The sequence below is a fragment of the Coffea arabica genome, chromosome 8e (assembly GCF_036785885.1).
Source record: "Coffea arabica cultivar ET-39 chromosome 8e, Coffea Arabica ET-39 HiFi, whole genome shotgun sequence".
In the NCBI taxonomy this organism is placed as follows: domain Eukaryota; kingdom Viridiplantae; phylum Streptophyta; class Magnoliopsida; order Gentianales; family Rubiaceae; genus Coffea; species Coffea arabica.
Window position 1 is genome coordinate 51388001 of NC_092324.1, and position 17518 is coordinate 51405518.

A 17518-nucleotide genomic window follows, 5' to 3' on the forward strand; every position below is an offset into this window, starting at 1 on the left:
CATTGAGAGGTAGAAATTTATAAAATAATTCCCCATAAAATTTTTCAAGAAGATAACAGAAGCCTCATAAGTTGTCAAATTAAGATATGCAATCAGCATTAAACGATACTAACATGATTGCTTCCCCGCGGATGAGGAGACCGTCATGCTAATTATCGCTTGGTCTTAAACATGCACAGAGGAGAGGGGGGTAGGTTTGACTAGTACTTCCTATTGTAGCGGCAGAAGTAAAATTGGGCATGCATGTGATGTAACATACATTAACTGTACAAGCAAAATTGGAACTTAAGATCACTTTGGATAGGTCCCGTTTGGATTGCATTTTTCGTCATTTTTCATGAAAAAATTACTGTAGCGATTTGATGTATGTGAGGAAAAAAGGTAATAGGGAAATGTGTTCATGGAAAATGACGAAATTTTTCTACGGAAAACAGCAATCCAAGCAAGGCATTAACTGTTTAGGGTTTTATTAAAAAAACATATATATATATGTATATATATATTATAACAAGTGATGTATGTAAAGTAAAAAGATAACGAAGAAATGTATTAAAGAAATATATATTTGTCTAAAAGCTCACCAGATGAAAGGAAAAACTTCTTGGACCAAGGATGGGGATCATACCTTTGTCTAGTAGGGGCATTACGCAATAGTAATTTTACAAGTGGAAGAGTTTTTGAAAGAATTCAGCTTAGATTTTATTTTAGTCAAAAGTTGAATATTGTGCATACGTTCTATTTGCAAAAAAACATGACAATTTTCTTTTGGTCCGAGGCAAAAAAAAAAAGGGAGAAAAAAAAACATTGAAATACAACAAAGAAAAAGAGAAATGAACTGGACGAGATAAGGGAGGATGGCTGAGAATATGGAATCAGAAATCAGGAGGAATGAAAAAGCACTTGCGCATGTCAATTTTTTAAATCTAACATGAATAGAATGGGTTTTGTTTTATTTTTCTTTTACAAAATGTCAATGGTATTATCCTAATTCGTCTATGAATTTTAACAATACTTCTCGAATGCACAAGATGATTCTGGATTAATTTCATAGTTTGTTTGGAATGCAATCTTTCTTCAAAAAATTTTTACATTATTCGTGAAAATATTTTTAATTATTTTTTTAAATTATTACAGTACATTTTTTTACAAAAATTTAAAAAAGTAGCCATCCAAACAAACTTGTATACGAATATAGAAATGGTTCTGTATCTATACTGCGGTCATTACTTTATATGAGCTCAAACGAATTTTTTTTTTTCCCTTAGGGAAAGAAGAAACAGAAATAGAGTTGAGCTTGATTTATTTAATTAGGGAACCAATCTTATCCATAAATGAGAAAAACCACTTATAAATCACATTCCAACAATCCATAGGAAAAAAAAAAGAAAAAGAAAAAGATAGTTGAATGAGAGGGCAAATTAGGAAAAGAAAGAGAAGAGAAGTCTAGAACCGCCAAACTGGATCCCCGACTCTGTTCCTTACTCACCGCTCCACATTCTTCCCGAACCGACTTCCTCTTCCGTATATATTCTTGCTTCCTTCTCCTTTATCGTTTGTCGCTCACTCATATCTTCCAGTTAACACACACACACACACACACACACAAAAACAAAGCACAGCATATATATATTTGGAAGCCGAATCTTATCACTAGGCCATGGCGGATGTACAAATGGCGGGTGAAACTGAGACGTTTGCTTTCCAGGCGGAGATTAATCAGCTCTTGAGTCTTATCATCAACACTTTCTATAGTAACAAGGAAATCTTCCTACGTGAGCTCATCAGCAACGCTTCTGACGTAAGCATTCGCCGATTGCATTCCATTTTTTTTTCCTTCAGATAATTTTTGTTAAGTTTTGCTGATATTAACAGAAGTACTAGTAGCAAGATATCGGAGTAATTATGTTTGTTTTGGTGTGGTGAAGGCTTTGGATAAGATCAGATTCGAGAGCTTAACGGACAAGAGCAAGTTGGAATCGCAGCCGGAGCTCTTCATTAGGATTGTGCCTGATAAAGTTAATAGGACTCTGTCCATTATCGATAGTGGCGTCGGCATGACCAAATCAGGTATTCTATCACCGCAGCCTTAATTTCATAAGAAATATGTTCGGACTTTTTTTTAGGGTGGCGGAAGTGTTGGTATGTGAATATCAGTTTGCAGCTTTCATGTTTTGCATGATCAAGCATGTTGTGTAGAAAAATTCATCAAGTCAATAGTAATTTTCGTAATGTTTAAATTGCTAGCAAAGGACAGAAACATCTTTTTAGATATTTTCTCACGTTTCGAATAACTCCGTAAAGTTTGGTCCCTACTCATCAATTTTGATTTTTGTGCCGTTCTGCGAACATTTAACAGAGATTTTGCTTGACTTATTCATGCATGTATTTTACATTAAGTTGGGCACAGAATGTGTGGAGATTGAAGGCAATCCTGATTTATTGATAAATCAGTTACGACTAACGAAATTGATGTGCTGTTGACTGAATATGTGCAAGTGCTTCATTTCCAATCAATTTAGATGGTGGATAAGAAATTAATGGGGCACGTGTTCTTGTTTGAAAATTAGATATGGTAAACAATTTGGGAACAATTGCAAGGTCTGGGACAAAGGAGTTTATGGAGGCATTGCAGGCTGGAGCTGATGTTAGCATGATTGGGCAGTTTGGTGTGGGTTTCTACTCTTCCTACCTCGTTGCTGAGAAGGTTGTTGTGACGACCAAGCACAATGATGATGAACAATATGTCTGGGAATCTCAAGCAGGTGGATCCTTCACTGTGACAAGGGATGTCAGCGGAGAACCACTGGGCAGGGGCACTAAAGTCACCCTCTACCTCAAGGAGGATCAGGTAGGTGATGTTTGCAACTGTTTGATTGGACTGTTTTAGTATCATATTTTGTTATCAAAACTTACGGCTGATATTGATCATCTCAAATTGATCTATCATCATTTGTTTGGACAATTTGGTGTAGCTGGAATACTTGGAAGAGAGGAGGATTAAGGACCTTGTGAAGAAGCATTCGGAATTCATTAGCTACCCAATTTATCTCTTGGTTGAGAAGACAACTGAGAAAGAGATCAGTGATGATGAAGATGAGGAAACCAAGAAGGACGAGGAAGGAGAAGTTGAAGAAGTAGATGAGGAGAAAGACAAGGATAAAAAGAAAAAGAAGAAGATAAAGGAGGTGACAAATGAATGGCAGCAAATTAACAAGCAGAAACCTCTCTGGCTTCGGAAGCCTGAAGAGGTTACCAAGGAGGAGTATGCTGCCTTCTACAAGAGCCTAACAAATGATTGGGAGGATCATCTTGCTGTGAAACACTTCTCTGTTGAAGGACAGCTGGAGTTCAAAGCTATTCTGTTTGTTCCAAAGAGGGTACCCTTTGATCTCTTTGATACACGGAAGAAGTTGAACAACATCAAGCTCTATGTCAGGAGGGTGTTCATCATGGATAATTGTGAGGAGCTCATTCCTGAATACCTTGGATTCGTTAAAGGCGTGGTGGATTCGGATGATCTCCCACTAAATATATCTCGTGAGACGCTCCAACAGAACAAAATCCTGAAGGTCATCAGGAAGAATATTGTCAAGAAGTGCATTGAGATGTTCTTTGAAATTGCAGAGAACAAAGAGGATTATGCTAAGTTCTATGACGCCTTTTCCAAAAATTTCAAATTGGGTATTCATGAAGACAGCCAAAACAGGGCAAAGCTTGCTGATCTTCTCAGGTATTACTCCACAAAGAGTGGGGATGAGTTGACCAGCTTGAAGGACTATGTCACAAGGATGAAGGAAGGGCAGCAGGACATATATTATATAACCGGCGAGAGCAAGAAGGCTGTTGAGAACTCTCCATTCTTGGAAAAGCTTAAAAAGAAAGGATACGAGGTGCTTTTCATGGTTGATGCCATTGACGAATATGCTGTTGCACAGTTGAAAGAGTATGATGGTAAAAAACTTGTTTCTGTAACAAAGGAAGGTTTAAAGCTCGATGAGTCTGAGGAAGAGAAAGCAGCAAGGGAGGAGAAGAAAAAGTCATTTGAGAATCTTTGCAAAGTAATGAAGGATATTCTTGGAGAGAGAATTGAGAAAGTGGTGGTTTCTGACAGGGTTGTTGATTCTCCTTGCTGCTTGGTCACTGGGGAATATGGCTGGACAGCAAACATGGAGAGGATTATGAAGGCTCAAGCATTAAGGGACACCAGCATGAGCGCTTACATGTCAAGCAAGAAAACAATGGAGATCAACCCTGACAATGGAATCATTAAGGAGCTTAGGAAGAGAGCCGAGGAAGATAAGAATGACAAATCAGTTAGAGACTTGGTGCTGCTTCTTTATGAGACTGCTTTGTTGACGTCTGGTTTCAGCCTTGATGATCCAAACCAATTTGGTTCAAGGATCCATAGGATGTTGAAATTGGGGCTTAGCATCGAGGAAAATGAGACCGATGATGACGCTGACATGCCTGAATTGAAGGAGGAAACCAATGAGGAGAGTAAAATGGAGGAAGTTGACTGAAAGAGAGTTGTTTGCGGATGTTAGTAGATGGTGGAGTTCATGCAACAGTGGCTTTTCTGGTAGAGTTGTTCTTTTCTTAAAGCCCTCCTGTAGTTTCTTTAGTAGCATTATGGTTACTCTACTAGCTCTGTGCTTTAAGTTGTCCTCTGTTCTTGCTGGCTGATGCTATATTTCTGAATGATTACCCATTGTAATATATAATATAATATAAATGCATGTTGTGGGTTTGTGTTGAATCTTGTCTCCCTTCGAAAAAAGACAAATTAACCCAGTGGCTGGGCACAAGTGGTAAGCGGTTTGTGAATGTTACACGAGGTCCCGGTTCGACTCTCGTTGTGAGCGCCAAGTTCAAATAGCCCAGGGCCAGGCTTTATTCCAAGCAAGAGTCAGACTCTGCGGGCGCAATCTAGACCGAATCCGGATTAGTCGGAGCAGCGGCTCCGGATACCGGGTGGTCTAAAAAAAAAAAAAAAGGACACAAATTAATCTCAAGATTGTTCTTGTTGAGTTTCCAGTCCCACGTCCTGGAAAGGAAAATGTGCAAGTGATTTCATATCTTCGAAACTAGCATTCTGGGTGGAAAACAGAGGATCTGTATCACCTTGATTAAGATATCAGGAGAATTATTTGCTTAATTTAATTGTTAGTATTAGTTTTGCGTTGAGAGGAGTGGCTTTTTGTGTGTTTTTTCACCCTTGTGTTCGTGCTAAATTACTTCTTTAACTCTTTAATTTGTTTCTTTGACATTTGGTACGCTTGAAATGCGACGCGGTTTGGTTGACGATTGTAAGTTCTCTGGCACGTCAATTCTGGGACATTTTAAGCTCTCGAAGTTTCGTCCTCTTTGTCCTTCCTTTTCTGTGGCCGTCGGACGAAGATCAAACTTTATTTTGGCAGTAGTTGGGGGATTTGAGGAGGAGGAGAATGCCTAACCAAGAAAACAAGAGTGACATCTTTTTCAATTCTGACGATGTGGGGAATTTTATATTTCGATCTTTTATACTTTGTGGATCACTGCCGGTTTAGGTAGATAGGATTTTAGGGAATTTTGTTTGCGAAGGCCCAAGACTTGGGTCATAGACTTTGTCTGGATGGCTGAGAGCTGTTAATGGATTGGGTCAGTCAAGAGCTTGTCTGTATAATGGAATGGGTCAGTCCGAACTCTAGTGGAAAAAAATCTATGGAACTTGAGTTTTAATTGGATTGGATAGAGTTTGGATGTTAATATTTGATTTATTTTTAAATATAAATTAAACATGAGTTGAGTTTGGGGGATTATGATTGATTCAAACTTGATTAAAATGCGGCTTGTATACGATTATAACAACAATAATAATATCTATAATTTATAATTATATATATTATAGAATAAATATTATGTATTTAATTAGAGATTGGGCCGAATCTGAATTGAACTCGAAACTCCCTTTTAATTTGAAGTCGTATAATTTAAGTTGAAGCTGCACTTGTCGGCGTATCCTTGTGTAAAGAGAGAAGATGCAACGGTTGGTACTCCGAGACGACGGCGGCCATTTAAGTACCACATGAGAAAGCAAAACTCCAACAAAAGGAAGCATGCATGTCAACAAATCCCGCGGGGTGACAATTAAGAAATGATGAGGAAGCCTGAACAGACTGCACTATAAATTAAGAGAAGGGCTTATTCAAACATCTTTCAATAAGCTTCAGGTATAAGTGGCCGATTAGAATATAGGGAAATTAATTGCCATGGTTTCGACTCTGGTAACTAAAGCTCAGTCCAAAATGGAGCTTCCTTCATCATGAAAAAGCTTCGACCGAGTTTTGAACCTATGGTTTTGTATTTGTTTGTTGTTAGATATAGAGTCGGCAGCCCTCCCTGAAAGTTGAAAGTTTATAGGCAGGTCCTTTGCTGGCAAGACTTCAGATACACCTTCACCATGAACGGCACCCGTTGGTTCCAAGGCCATTTCAGAATTGGTGCAAACCACAGATCGACACGGATGGATTTGAGATCAATCAGTTTAAATTGGACCCAAAAAAATGTTAATTAATATAGATATATATTTTGGTCTTGCCATCATGGCATGCCACCCACCTGGTACCATCCAATTATAATGGAAGTGAAAAAAGCTTCTATTGCTAGAACAGGTGTAAGCTCCTTCGCCATTCATATCTCTGAAGGAAAAGTTTCTTCAAGTAATATATCATTTGAGAAATAGTTTCAAAAGTATTTGAGGCATGAACAGTTGTTAGGACAACCGTCGATTTTGTTCAATTTTACAGGATGTATATACCTTTTTTTAAGGTGTAATTCATTTTAATATAAAATAAATATAAAATAAATTTTTATGAGTTTCACATACGGCATTATATATACATGCAATGATCTAATCCTTACATTTTTTTAGCCGATCATAATCGTGAACCGTCCAGGATAGTCATGATTGTCCCTGCCCGATTTTCCGTTCAAAAAGTTTTCTTTCCACAACAATAATATCATGGACGACAGGACAAAAGTACGTACCCTGGATAATTTGAATTTTTGTACCAAATCAACTATTTTTGGGGTTGCCCTTTTCTAGGCTTCCATATTACTGACAATATACGTAAGTTAACTTGAGAAACATTAACGAAACCCCTGAATCGATGAACGAAGCTTGATCAAACTCACACATCCTCACCAAATGTGAGATACTTAACAGAGAAAAGCAGAAATCACAGTGCAGGGACAGATACGACGCAGTTTACCAAATGCGTGCCCTCCCCATGTAAGCAGGTACATGCACGTATGAAACTGTACGGACATGTCATGTCCAACATACCTATTTGTTTCATCATTTTCCTTTCCCTCTACCATTGTGATTTGGGACCAATTTTCTTGAGGAAAAAAAAAATAATCTATTTGGTTTTTCTCCAGACCATTTATGAATAGGAAAAATATCAAACACATTTAATTTTTTTTTTTTAAAAAAAGACGGGGAACAATATTGTATAATTCCAAATGTTATAAGATCATTTTTATTCCCAAAAGCACAATATATTCTCAATTTTATAGATGGAGACCAATTGTAATATACATCCCCGTGCGGTTTATAGTGCAGAAGATTTATCTGAGCCCAATCAATAACTAAAACGCCAGCTCATAAATTAAAATATCATTCCACATTTGACGAGTTGGGTATATTATTGTACTATCACCAATTGGACACAGGGTAAAATGAGAAGAAGTGCCCGTTGATCATAAATTAGCATGTATTCTTTATTTCTCAGAGTTCTCTTGCTTTCCAGAAAACATCAATAAACACATTCTCGTCCCAATTCCGCTATCACACGATTTTAAAAGGGAAAAAAAAAAAATCATCCGACGTGAATGGAAAAAAAATAAAACCAAAAAAAAAAAAAAAAAAGCCAGCATTCCCCAAAGACAGGTGGTTTCTTCACCATCATCACGAGCTTTTCCATTTACAGAGGTGAAGGATACGATAGCATAGCTCCCATATTTGACGAAGAAGATGGTAATGATTCATCCCCGCCTAGTGGTCCTTGATCATCAGTTTGGTCCCAAAATAGGTAGCTAGGACATTGCTGTGTTGTTTCAACCCATTGATTTAGCTCTTGCCTTTGTAGGCAATCCAGTGTTGTTATTTCTCCCTCCACGTTATTAATATTACTACAAGATTGCACATGATCAATATGCACCATATTTTCGACGTTATCGATCAATGGCGGCAAATAATTAATTGAATCCAATCCAGGCGTAAAAGATGCTGGTTGGACCAGTACTGTTGATTGATGGTCTTGGTGATGCTGGTTCATTTGTGGCCAGATTGAAGAATTCAGTACTCCTGCCGTTTCTTGAAAGAGCTGATCGTGATCCGGCACCATTCGATCAGCATTACTACCATCACCAGTTAGTCCTTGTAGCACCGATGAAGAACTAGAAGTGTCAAACATGAATAAGGGTGGAGATGTAAATAAGGTATCTTGAATATTCTGTGGCTTCATTGCAAAGTCTTGTTGATTGATCAAGTCTAGCTGGTTTGTGTTGTAAGAGAAAAATTGGCCGGATTGCTGATGATCTGTACTAGTTGCTGAGATGTTTGGTGGAGCTGCTGCTGCTGATGGTTTGCGTATTTTCTTTTTGATCCATGAGTTCCAGTAGTTCTTTATTTCATTGTCTGTTCTCCCGGGCAAGTGACTTGCTATATGAGCCCATCTGCAAAATTCCACTCCTTGCTATCAGAAGCTAATACAAAGAAAAACTGTATCTAAAATAAACTGGACAGCACTCAAAAAAACAAGAAAACAAACGTAAATAAAATCATCAACTGATTTATAAATATACATGCGACAATGAGATTCACACAAGTCATCAAATGTAGGAAGAAGTTATCATTTTATATTAGGCAATCCTAAGTTAGCTAATTAACTGGTTACTGTATTTTTTTTTTTTTTAAAAAAGTGTTGGTTACTATATGTTGAACAGGGATGAGGAGACACATTCTTCTGAGTAGGTAGAATCCCAAGGTCGAAGGAACTATGCATGATTGTGATAGTGTAGATTTTTCGCAAAGTGAGATACATTTTGAGTATTACTCCCATCCCATGTAATATTAGCATTTATTGCATGAGGAGAAATTAGGGAGTCAGAAGCAATCTCATGTAGTAGCTGGAATAAGTTGTATTATTACAGGTAGACTGAAGGAAAAACCCCGACGTAAATAGCACAAGTTCAGTGCATAGAATAGACTTGTACTTTCAGCTGAAAACCTGAAGTTCAACTGTTGACATTGCCTACATAACGTCTTCCAAATTTAAAGTTGACAATTGATACCTTTAAACTACTCCGAAAGCGAACTTGTAGTGTCTTTTGGCACAATGTGTCTACATGAAAATATACGTTCTTGGAACTTCATCTAGAAACTTGTTCCGACACTTAATTTACAAGCCTAAGTTCATGAAGAAGGAACACAAGAACATTTCAAATCAAGAATGGGAAGTTGTCCGAGTGAAATCTGTGCTTCAAGTTGAAGCCAGTTTGCTCAAACCTGATCGTAGGTGCAGATCAGTTCATCACAGATGAAAATGCCTCAAAGAATTGATGAGGTCTTCAACTGGACAGCTGAATGCCGGTAACATCTCAAACTAAAAGATTCCATTACACGTTATCTACTGTATCCTAGTTTAATTCATCAGAAACAATGGGGTAAAAACGCTAGAAATCTTATTAGCTATGTCAGAATTTGACATAGTTCCATTGTCAGAAGAAGTTCCTCATTTCTAGTACTGAAAGGAAGATCCTCACCATCATCATTCCTCTCATGTCCTCCTTCCCATCCCCTCCCTTCATTAACACTTCTTGGAACAAAAATTTACTCCATTAACTAAGATTGCAAACCGATGGAATAGAAATTACTAAGTTTACAAGTGATCACTAAAAACCTGTTTCCAACGGCCCCATGAAGGCTGATGATCAACTTCTCCTCTTCGGGAGTGAACCTTCCTCTTCTTATGTCCGGTCTCAGGTAGTTAATCCACCTCAAGCGACAGCTCTTTCCACATCTTTGAAGTCCTGGAATAATCAAATGTAAACATTACGTGACAAGAACCAAAACTACAGCCACAAGTAAAATGGAACATGCGAGCACAAGGGGAGCTGAAGAGAGACCAGCTTTCTCAGGAACTTCACTCCAGCAGCCATAGCCGTGAGTAGTAATGTATCTAATGAGCTTTTCATCTTCTTCAGGTGACCAAAGGCCTCTCTTCACCTTCTGCTGGTTGCAGCAAGAATGGTGCCCCATATATTCTCTCTTGTGCAATTAGATTCTTGTGATGTATGGATGGATGGAACGCTAAACAAAGAGAACCCTCTAATCCAGCTTTAAATATGTTGGATTGGGATTACTACTGCAATACAAGGGAACCGACATCCTCAGTGAAAAGAATCCCTAGAAAATGGGCCCATGTTCCCATCTAACCTTAAAACGACATTCCATCAAACCCTTCCTGTAATGTTAATATATATGATGGTCTCCCCCTCGAGTTTCTACGTAGACGTGTAGTAGTAGTAGTAGGAGTACTATTCTGTAACAAACTTCACGTACCTCATTTCTTTTCTGAACCATGCGGTCTGTTGGGTCATTCATATTTAGTCCCCTTTCCGCCATCCCCGCCCTTCCTAACCAACGTCTTCTTTCACATCTCAATCGCCCAGGAAAGAAAAAAAAAAAAGGGCATGCTCGTTCTCAAGGGTCCTGAATTTAAATCCTCTTTGCTCTTTTTCGCTCTTTAAATTCCACCTTTTCTCTACTGGGAAAAAAACCGCTAGTTAACCTGTTTCTTCAATAAATTTCGCGTTCTTCTTGATGGATTTGTCAAAATGGTGACGCTGCTTCCATTAATTATCAGCTCATCTGTCGAGATCAAGTTTTATGTCCCATCATAATGAAGTTAATAATACTCTCTGGGCAGGCTTTCACAGCTCTTACTGAAGTGTTGGCTGAGGACCGAGGAAAGCTTTCTACTTCATTTGAAATAGTATACTGATCAAGCTAGTAATGAAAAATTACTGCAGTTAATTAATAAAGTCGAAATAAGAATATTTAACGATTGAGTTCCTGCGTACTCTGACAATCCTAGCACTCAACAATTTCACATGCAAAAGAGAATATTGCACGACTTTGTCTTCTGTTCGCCTGTATGGGCCTTCTAGACCTATCTAGCACTCCTATATACTGGGTAGAGAATCCATTATTAATTTGATTCCTCTATCAGGTAATCAATAAATGTGCAATATGGTAAACTTCCCATATATATATATATATATATATACATTGCTTCCTCCGAAGAGAACCAGGATCCCTTCTAATATACTTGACAAAGCCTAGCAACTTCTTCAGAGAGCTTTTATGCATCTCGATCCAAAATGAACAGCATAGTCAGAAGATGTGAAATTGCATAAATATCCCCTGACAATTTAATTATTTCGTTGTCGCCGCATGTTTTTGAACGATTATCATGTTTGTTAACAATAATCACACTGTAATAGTCAACTAATTAATAAAGCTATTAGTTCTGAAAATCAGACTACAAACTTCAATTATGTTTCAGTTCAATGATACACTCATGAGCAAACTGAGAATGCTTTCCCCATATTGTGCGGGTGTCCGATCGATGAGGACTATATCTTGTCAGTCATGATTCTTCCGGTCATTCATGATATCAAGAGTTGATTTGACGAGAAAAGCTTCAAAATAATTTAGTTGCTACTTTGTAGAGGACAAATCTGGGACCTGAATGGATTTAACGGAAGTTTATCCTTCCTTTGTCTGCAAGAATTGGAGTTCAATCAAGCACTTCGGCTGATCCATCCCTCTATTTATCTATCATTTTTCGGCATTTATTTTGTTAGACTTTTTATTTGTGAAGTTTGTCGTTGAAGAGCTGCGAATGCAAATATTAATAACTAGCTAGCCAAAACTTAACGTCATCCTTTATTCAAGATTCTTGAACGAAACGTACCTTATGAATTACTCATCGTAGCTCATGCATCGAAAGTCTCGTACTCCAAATGGAACAAATCAAAGTTTCGCGTGATTTTTTTTTTGCTGATAAATAAAAGATTTTGAATTCATAATCTCTTTTTTCCCGTTCAAAAAAATAAACTTTTGAAAAGCGGGGTAATTTATATTCTTTCTTTATATATATATATTTTCATCACACGGCCGCAGACGATATTGGTCGGTCCCTTGAGTAGAAGAGATTAAGATTGCGTTAAAAAGTGCCGTCCCCGGTGAATCCAAATCTTGTCCCCATGGACGCTGAGGAATATTGAACAGCGAATCACCTCTCAAAGTTTTTGCCGTGCCAAGGAGGAAACAGAAAAGGAAAGCCACTACATAATTTGTCGTCCCAAATAATTGTGGAGAGAAAAGAAAGCCATTACTATTTGCAAGTGTCCTCATAATTGAACGATTGTGTGTTCGTTAAGGCTACCGGTGGATGGATTTTTCGGCGGCATTTATCTTTCGGTTCATTAAATCATTAATTATAGTTTACAAAGTCTAGAGGTTGTAATACTACTCTTATTCCAAGTGTTTCGATGATTGAGATGCTTATACGTTTCAAAAGATGATTAATCGTATATAAACTGTCAGTGTATACACTATCACCATTAAATATATGACACATGTGCAAAATTTGAATTTAAAATTTAAAATTTGCTCAAGTATCATCAATCCAATCGTGACAGTATATACACTGACAGTGTATATAAAATTTACTCTTAAAAAAATGAATGATATGTCCTAATAATATAGATTAACCTAAAATGTGTGGGTGCATTACAAAATCACCACGATCAATTGCTTGGTTGCTTGACCTGTCTTATTCGTGCTTCGGTAATTGCTTTGGCTTTCAAATCTATTAGACATGAATTTTCTTCAAATTAAGTTGTCAAATATTATCTACTTCGTCGGATTTGACAATTACATGTGAGTGTGAACAGTTAGTTAATCAGTAGATCTAACGATTAGAGATTTGCAAATGTTCTTGGGGTCGCAGTGTTATGATTAGATTTGTAAATGTTCTTGACCCATCTTATCCATGCTTCGGTTGCTTGTTGTATGTGCGTATGTATGATGTAATTTTTGCTATAGTGCAGATTTTATTATTTAGTAAACTTATGATGTTATTTATATTGCAAGAAAAAATAAAGTCCCTTATCCTACCAAGAGTCAAGAGATTGGATTTATTTATTTTATTTTTTTTTGGGTTTAGACCCTGGAAAAATGATTCGAAGAGGGCGATTCCGTGGAACCCAGATAATACGACTGCATTGTCCCATACGTAGTAGTAATAGTTTACCGCAGACACATTTTCGAATCACTTTTTTTTTTTTGATTTACAAACATCAAATCATTATAATATATTTTTTTTTACAAAAATTTTTAAATATAGCAATTCGATCGGACTCCATCTTCTAAGATCATTTCGCAAGTTGCTAACAATCTCTATCGTTCTCAAGGGAGTCCAGCTGGGAGTCGCCAAAAGAAGCAAGGTGGATCCTGAGAAGGTAAATCGCTTTCCCCTTGCCCAATTATCACCAACACCAAATTGGCCGTTTCCTATTCCAAAAGGTGATTTTTGGCTAAAACTGCTTTTAGTCACCCTTACAATCTTGAATAGGTGATAGCTAGTATTGGCAATTGAAGGCCCTTGAAATTTCCATATAAGTGCAGCATAACACGAAACGAATTTCAAGGCTTCAGATTTTGAAACTTTCCACTTAATGAAATACTACTTCCAAGCAAGGCGGTTAGAGCATCACAAACGTACGTGCATGGTATTCCATTTACTTTGAGTATACACGCATACTACTACTATATTATTGAGCTCGTGTTTTACATGTGCATATGTATACGTATTTACGTCGACCCACAACAATTTAATATAGAGGAGGAAAGAAGAGAGAAAAGAATGATGAAATTGGCAAAGGGGGAGGGGGATCTGTTGATTGATGCAAATCATTCACCATATTTGATGTGAGAATTAGTGATTTTGCTTGGGATGGATAGGAAGCTGAATTTGAAAGTAAAACTTTTATCATTTGAAAAAAGACTGCTAATGAGGAAATGGAAAAGCAGAATGATTATTCTTAGCTTTAAGGGGGAGCAATGGAGTGGGGATTGGGCCTACGTACCTTGAGATTAAGAAGATAATTAGTGGGAAAAGACACAGAGACTATTCCCACAAAAGCAAGGCTGGTTAATTGCTCGTGGATGAAATGTCTCCACCAAGAACACATAAACAGCCTCTAATTTGATTCAATTATAAAAATCCCCCGTCCTCTATGATGCTACTGCATGTCCTTTTTTATTGCTTTCAATAATAGTGCGACTTAATCACATAACCCTTTTTTTTTTCCCTTCATTAGAAGTTTCTCATCTCTTAAATCTAATCACACTTGGACCCCTAATATCATGTTTGATTAAATTAAAGACAGAAGTAACATCACTTAAAACTGTCCTTATGCTTCAATTTTGACGTGCTAGCTGGGATTCCACCAAAGCTCATGTTTTGGTAGTATTGACACTAATGGTGCTCTTGAGGTTCTAAACAATTAAAGGTTTACATTTCCAAGAATATACTCAAGATCGATTTTACTACTGTCGTACTCTTAGATGACCTTGTACTTCTCCCTGCAGGATCATCATGAGGAGGACAACTCGAGGCTCAAATGTGAAGAAACCTTGGTAAAGTTGACGACGCTGCAACTAATGCTCTCGATCATGATTTACGCTAATAACGTCCTCAAGTGGTAGCTAAAGATGCTAACTGCTGCCATAAATGGAAGCTCATGGTTTTTCTTCGTCAATTTGTCACCTCTTAACTACACAGACATCAATTCTTTTCTTCTTCTTCTTTTTTTTAAATCTTTTACCTCCTACTCGTCCCCTCGCCCTTCCCGCTCGTACTTGCTAAGCCCAGAAATCGAATCCTGAACGTGGCAGCAATTAACAAATTTAAATGTATAGTTAATTCGGTATCCGAATTTCTTCTATTTTCTTCTTTTTTTTTTTGGGTTTGGTATTATTTGACACCATTTGGAGTTGTCTTATTTTTGGAAGCTAAAAGCAGTTTTAACGTGTTTGGTGAGCATCAATCCTAAAATTTGCGAGTAGATCTTTTGGCCGTTAAAGCATTTTTGGCATAAGGTTAAAATTTGTGCTTTAAGAGTAACTTTTATGTTTCAAAAAAAAAAAAAAAATAATTTTATCAATTCTATTATAAATTTTAAACTAAACGAAGAGATAAATATATGTTTTAGAAATTCAAATTCACGTATTATCAAATTGAAAAAGTACTCGTGCAAATATGGGCCCAAACAATATGATTAAACACTTAATAAGTACTTTGATAAACAACTCTACTAATTGCAGTGTTTTTTGATGAACCACCATAAGCTCAAACGGGCCTTAATGATAATGATCCAGGCTTGGGACAACGATTAAGATAATCAATACTCCAATTAGATTCCGAACCATCAAATTGCCGCTTCTGTCATTCGACTATGAAATTAACCACCAAAACTGGTTTATTGAAGTATGCGGTGTAGATTGTTTAAGACTCTCTCCGTCGACGGGTTAAAAGTAGAAATTCTCGCCGGAAGCGTAAAAAATTGCATTGCTGAAACTCAAAAACGGGGCTTCATTCCATCATATTATCCTTTTTAGAAAACCCAATTGATTACAAGTAGTTACAATAGTTGTAAATCTTTGTTCCTTGCTCGTAGTCGTGGATGGTTAATCACATCAGCACGGACTCTTAATTGTTCTCTATCTATCAAATGCTGTCTCATTTGACCGTTTTGGTTATTTTAGCAGAGAAACAAAATAATGGTCCAGTGGGCTTTGTTGGTGGAGCAAATGTTGCAGGCTAAGCCGATGATGACAAAAAAGACTTCGTCTAGTGTTTAGAATTTGTAAATAGACAACGAATTATTCCCGGAACCAATCCACGGCCTGAAATTGGCCTGGAATTTGGATCCAATTTTACAAGTTTGACTCTTTTGAGTCCTGAGAGACAAGGTCAAGACTGAAATAGAAGAAAAGAAAATGGAAAAAGAGAAACAAGGTCAGAACGATCGTCACTGCAGTGGAGCGTTGACCATTGACCATATCCTGCCAATCTCCAAAGGTCCCATGGCCCCCACTTCACAGCTCACCCCCATTATCCAAAACCCCCGAAGGATTTAGCGCAGGAAATCAGAAAAACGAATTCTACAACAGGAGGAAGGTCGAATGACGAAGAGATCGCATGGGATCCTAAGCTTTGTATTTCGGGTCAAGGTCAATAGCTTCAAAAGTCTTTGACTTTCGACTCCTCTCCTTTGTACGCTAGTGCAACCAACTTGAATGGAATATTAATTTTTTTTTTATACGATAAATTCTATTTTACACCTACTTCTTCTTTACAATAAATTAAAGAAAAGGGGTAAACCAGGGGGCCTTGAATGGAGTATTAGACTGTTATCTTTGCCTGAAACAAACTTGAGTTGATGTTTCACTCATGTTAAATTGCAGCAACTCTTATCACAAATTTGCCAAATGACTTTTGATGTTTCGCTCATGTTGTTGGCCACTGCTGATGATAGTTGGTAATTGACATTAATCAACGTAAAAGTAAACAGTTTTGAAAACATGAATGACTAGAGAGGTAATTTAGAACCCGTTTGAATTTTAATTTTTTAGAATTTTTATAAAAAAAATGTAATACAACGATTTAATGTATGTAAAGTAAAAAGGTAATTGATAACGTAAAAATTTTTTGAAAAAAATGATGATCCAAATGAGAAACAGCATGTGACTAAAATAGCAGGATAATCCACTCCAAGTTATTACTTACTTGGTGCTCGTGGGGAGATTGAAGCAAATGTTCAGCAAAGAAGTACAGATCCATGTGAGCAAATCCTTTTAACAAAATTGGTCATTCAGGCCAGAGAGGCTGATGAACTGGTGATTAGTAGTGTGTGATTAATTGACTGAACACTGTCACTAGTTGAGTATAATTTTTTTAACTTGAAAATTTCCCGGCAATTAAGTTAATCTGATTTGATTAGCCTGGATAACTCCTTTGAGAGATTACATGGTAAATTGACGCCGTCAAATTCGGTTGCGAAATATAAGGGTCCACCAAGTGATCATCATCATTGGGAGGAATAATTTATGTTGTAACTTCGTCTGGTCTATAGTGCTTTCCATGTCTATGGATTCAGCTCCCCAAAATCTGCCCTTTGCTGATTAATTTATTCTGTAGCTCAAGCCACTTCTGTCTGTGGTCTGCCAGATTGGTGATCTTGTATCTATGAATATTCCCCCCACCTGCTGGTGCAATTATCTCTAATCTCTTTTTTTTCTTGATAAAACATAATTATCTTAATAGCTATAAGACAATCTTGATCAACCTTGTGCTTGTTTATCCCAATTCTTATACGTCAATGGTCGTAAAAGCATGGT

General features: G+C 37.2%; 2 protein-coding genes across 2 annotated transcripts; one reads left to right on the forward strand and one right to left on the reverse strand.

The window, feature by feature from the left end:
- Positions 1-1536: 1536 nt before the first annotated feature.
- LOC113704386 (heat shock protein 83-like) lies at positions 1537-4756 on the forward strand. Its single transcript, XM_027226272.2, has 4 exons — positions 1537-1798; positions 1926-2067; positions 2568-2848; positions 2973-4756. The coding sequence occupies exons 1-4, from the start codon at positions 1658-1660 to the stop codon at positions 4518-4520; spliced, it is 2112 nt and encodes a 703-aa protein (XP_027082073.1). The 5' UTR covers positions 1537-1657; the 3' UTR covers positions 4521-4756.
- A 3017-nt stretch (positions 4757-7773) lies between these two features.
- On the reverse strand, positions 7774-10336 carry LOC113702872 (uncharacterized). Its single transcript, XM_027224030.2, has 3 exons — positions 10171-10336; positions 9945-10074; positions 7774-8718 (listed from the first exon to the last, which is right to left on the reverse strand). The coding sequence occupies exons 1-3, from the start codon at positions 10301-10303 to the stop codon at positions 7965-7967; spliced, it is 1017 nt and encodes a 338-aa protein (XP_027079831.1). The 5' UTR covers positions 10304-10336; the 3' UTR covers positions 7774-7964.
- Positions 10337-17518: the final 7182 nt, after the last annotated feature.

Excerpts from the sequence above, each read along its gene's own strand:
- LOC113704386 (XM_027226272.2), top strand. The coding sequence starts at position 1,658 with ATGGCGGATGTACAAATGGCGGGTGAAACTGAGACGTTTGCTTTCCAG. Across the intron at positions 1,799-1,925 it reads TCATCAGCAACGCTTCTGAC|GCTTTGGATAAGATCAGATT; the intron begins GTAAGCATTCGC and ends GGTGTGGTGAAG. Across the intron at positions 2,068-2,567 it reads CGTCGGCATGACCAAATCAG|ATATGGTAAACAATTTGGGA; the intron begins GTATTCTATCAC and ends TTTGAAAATTAG.
- LOC113702872 (XM_027224030.2), bottom strand. The coding sequence starts at position 10,303 with ATGGGGCACCATTCTTGCTGCAACCAGCAGAAGGTGAAGAGAGGCCTT. Across the intron at positions 10,075-10,170 it reads TGAAGTTCCTGAGAAAGCTG|GACTTCAAAGATGTGGAAAG; the intron begins GTCTCTCTTCAG and ends TGATTATTCCAG. Across the intron at positions 8,719-9,944 it reads CATGGGGCCGTTGGAAACAG|ATGGGCTCATATAGCAAGTC; the intron begins GTTTTTAGTGAT and ends GGAATTTTGCAG.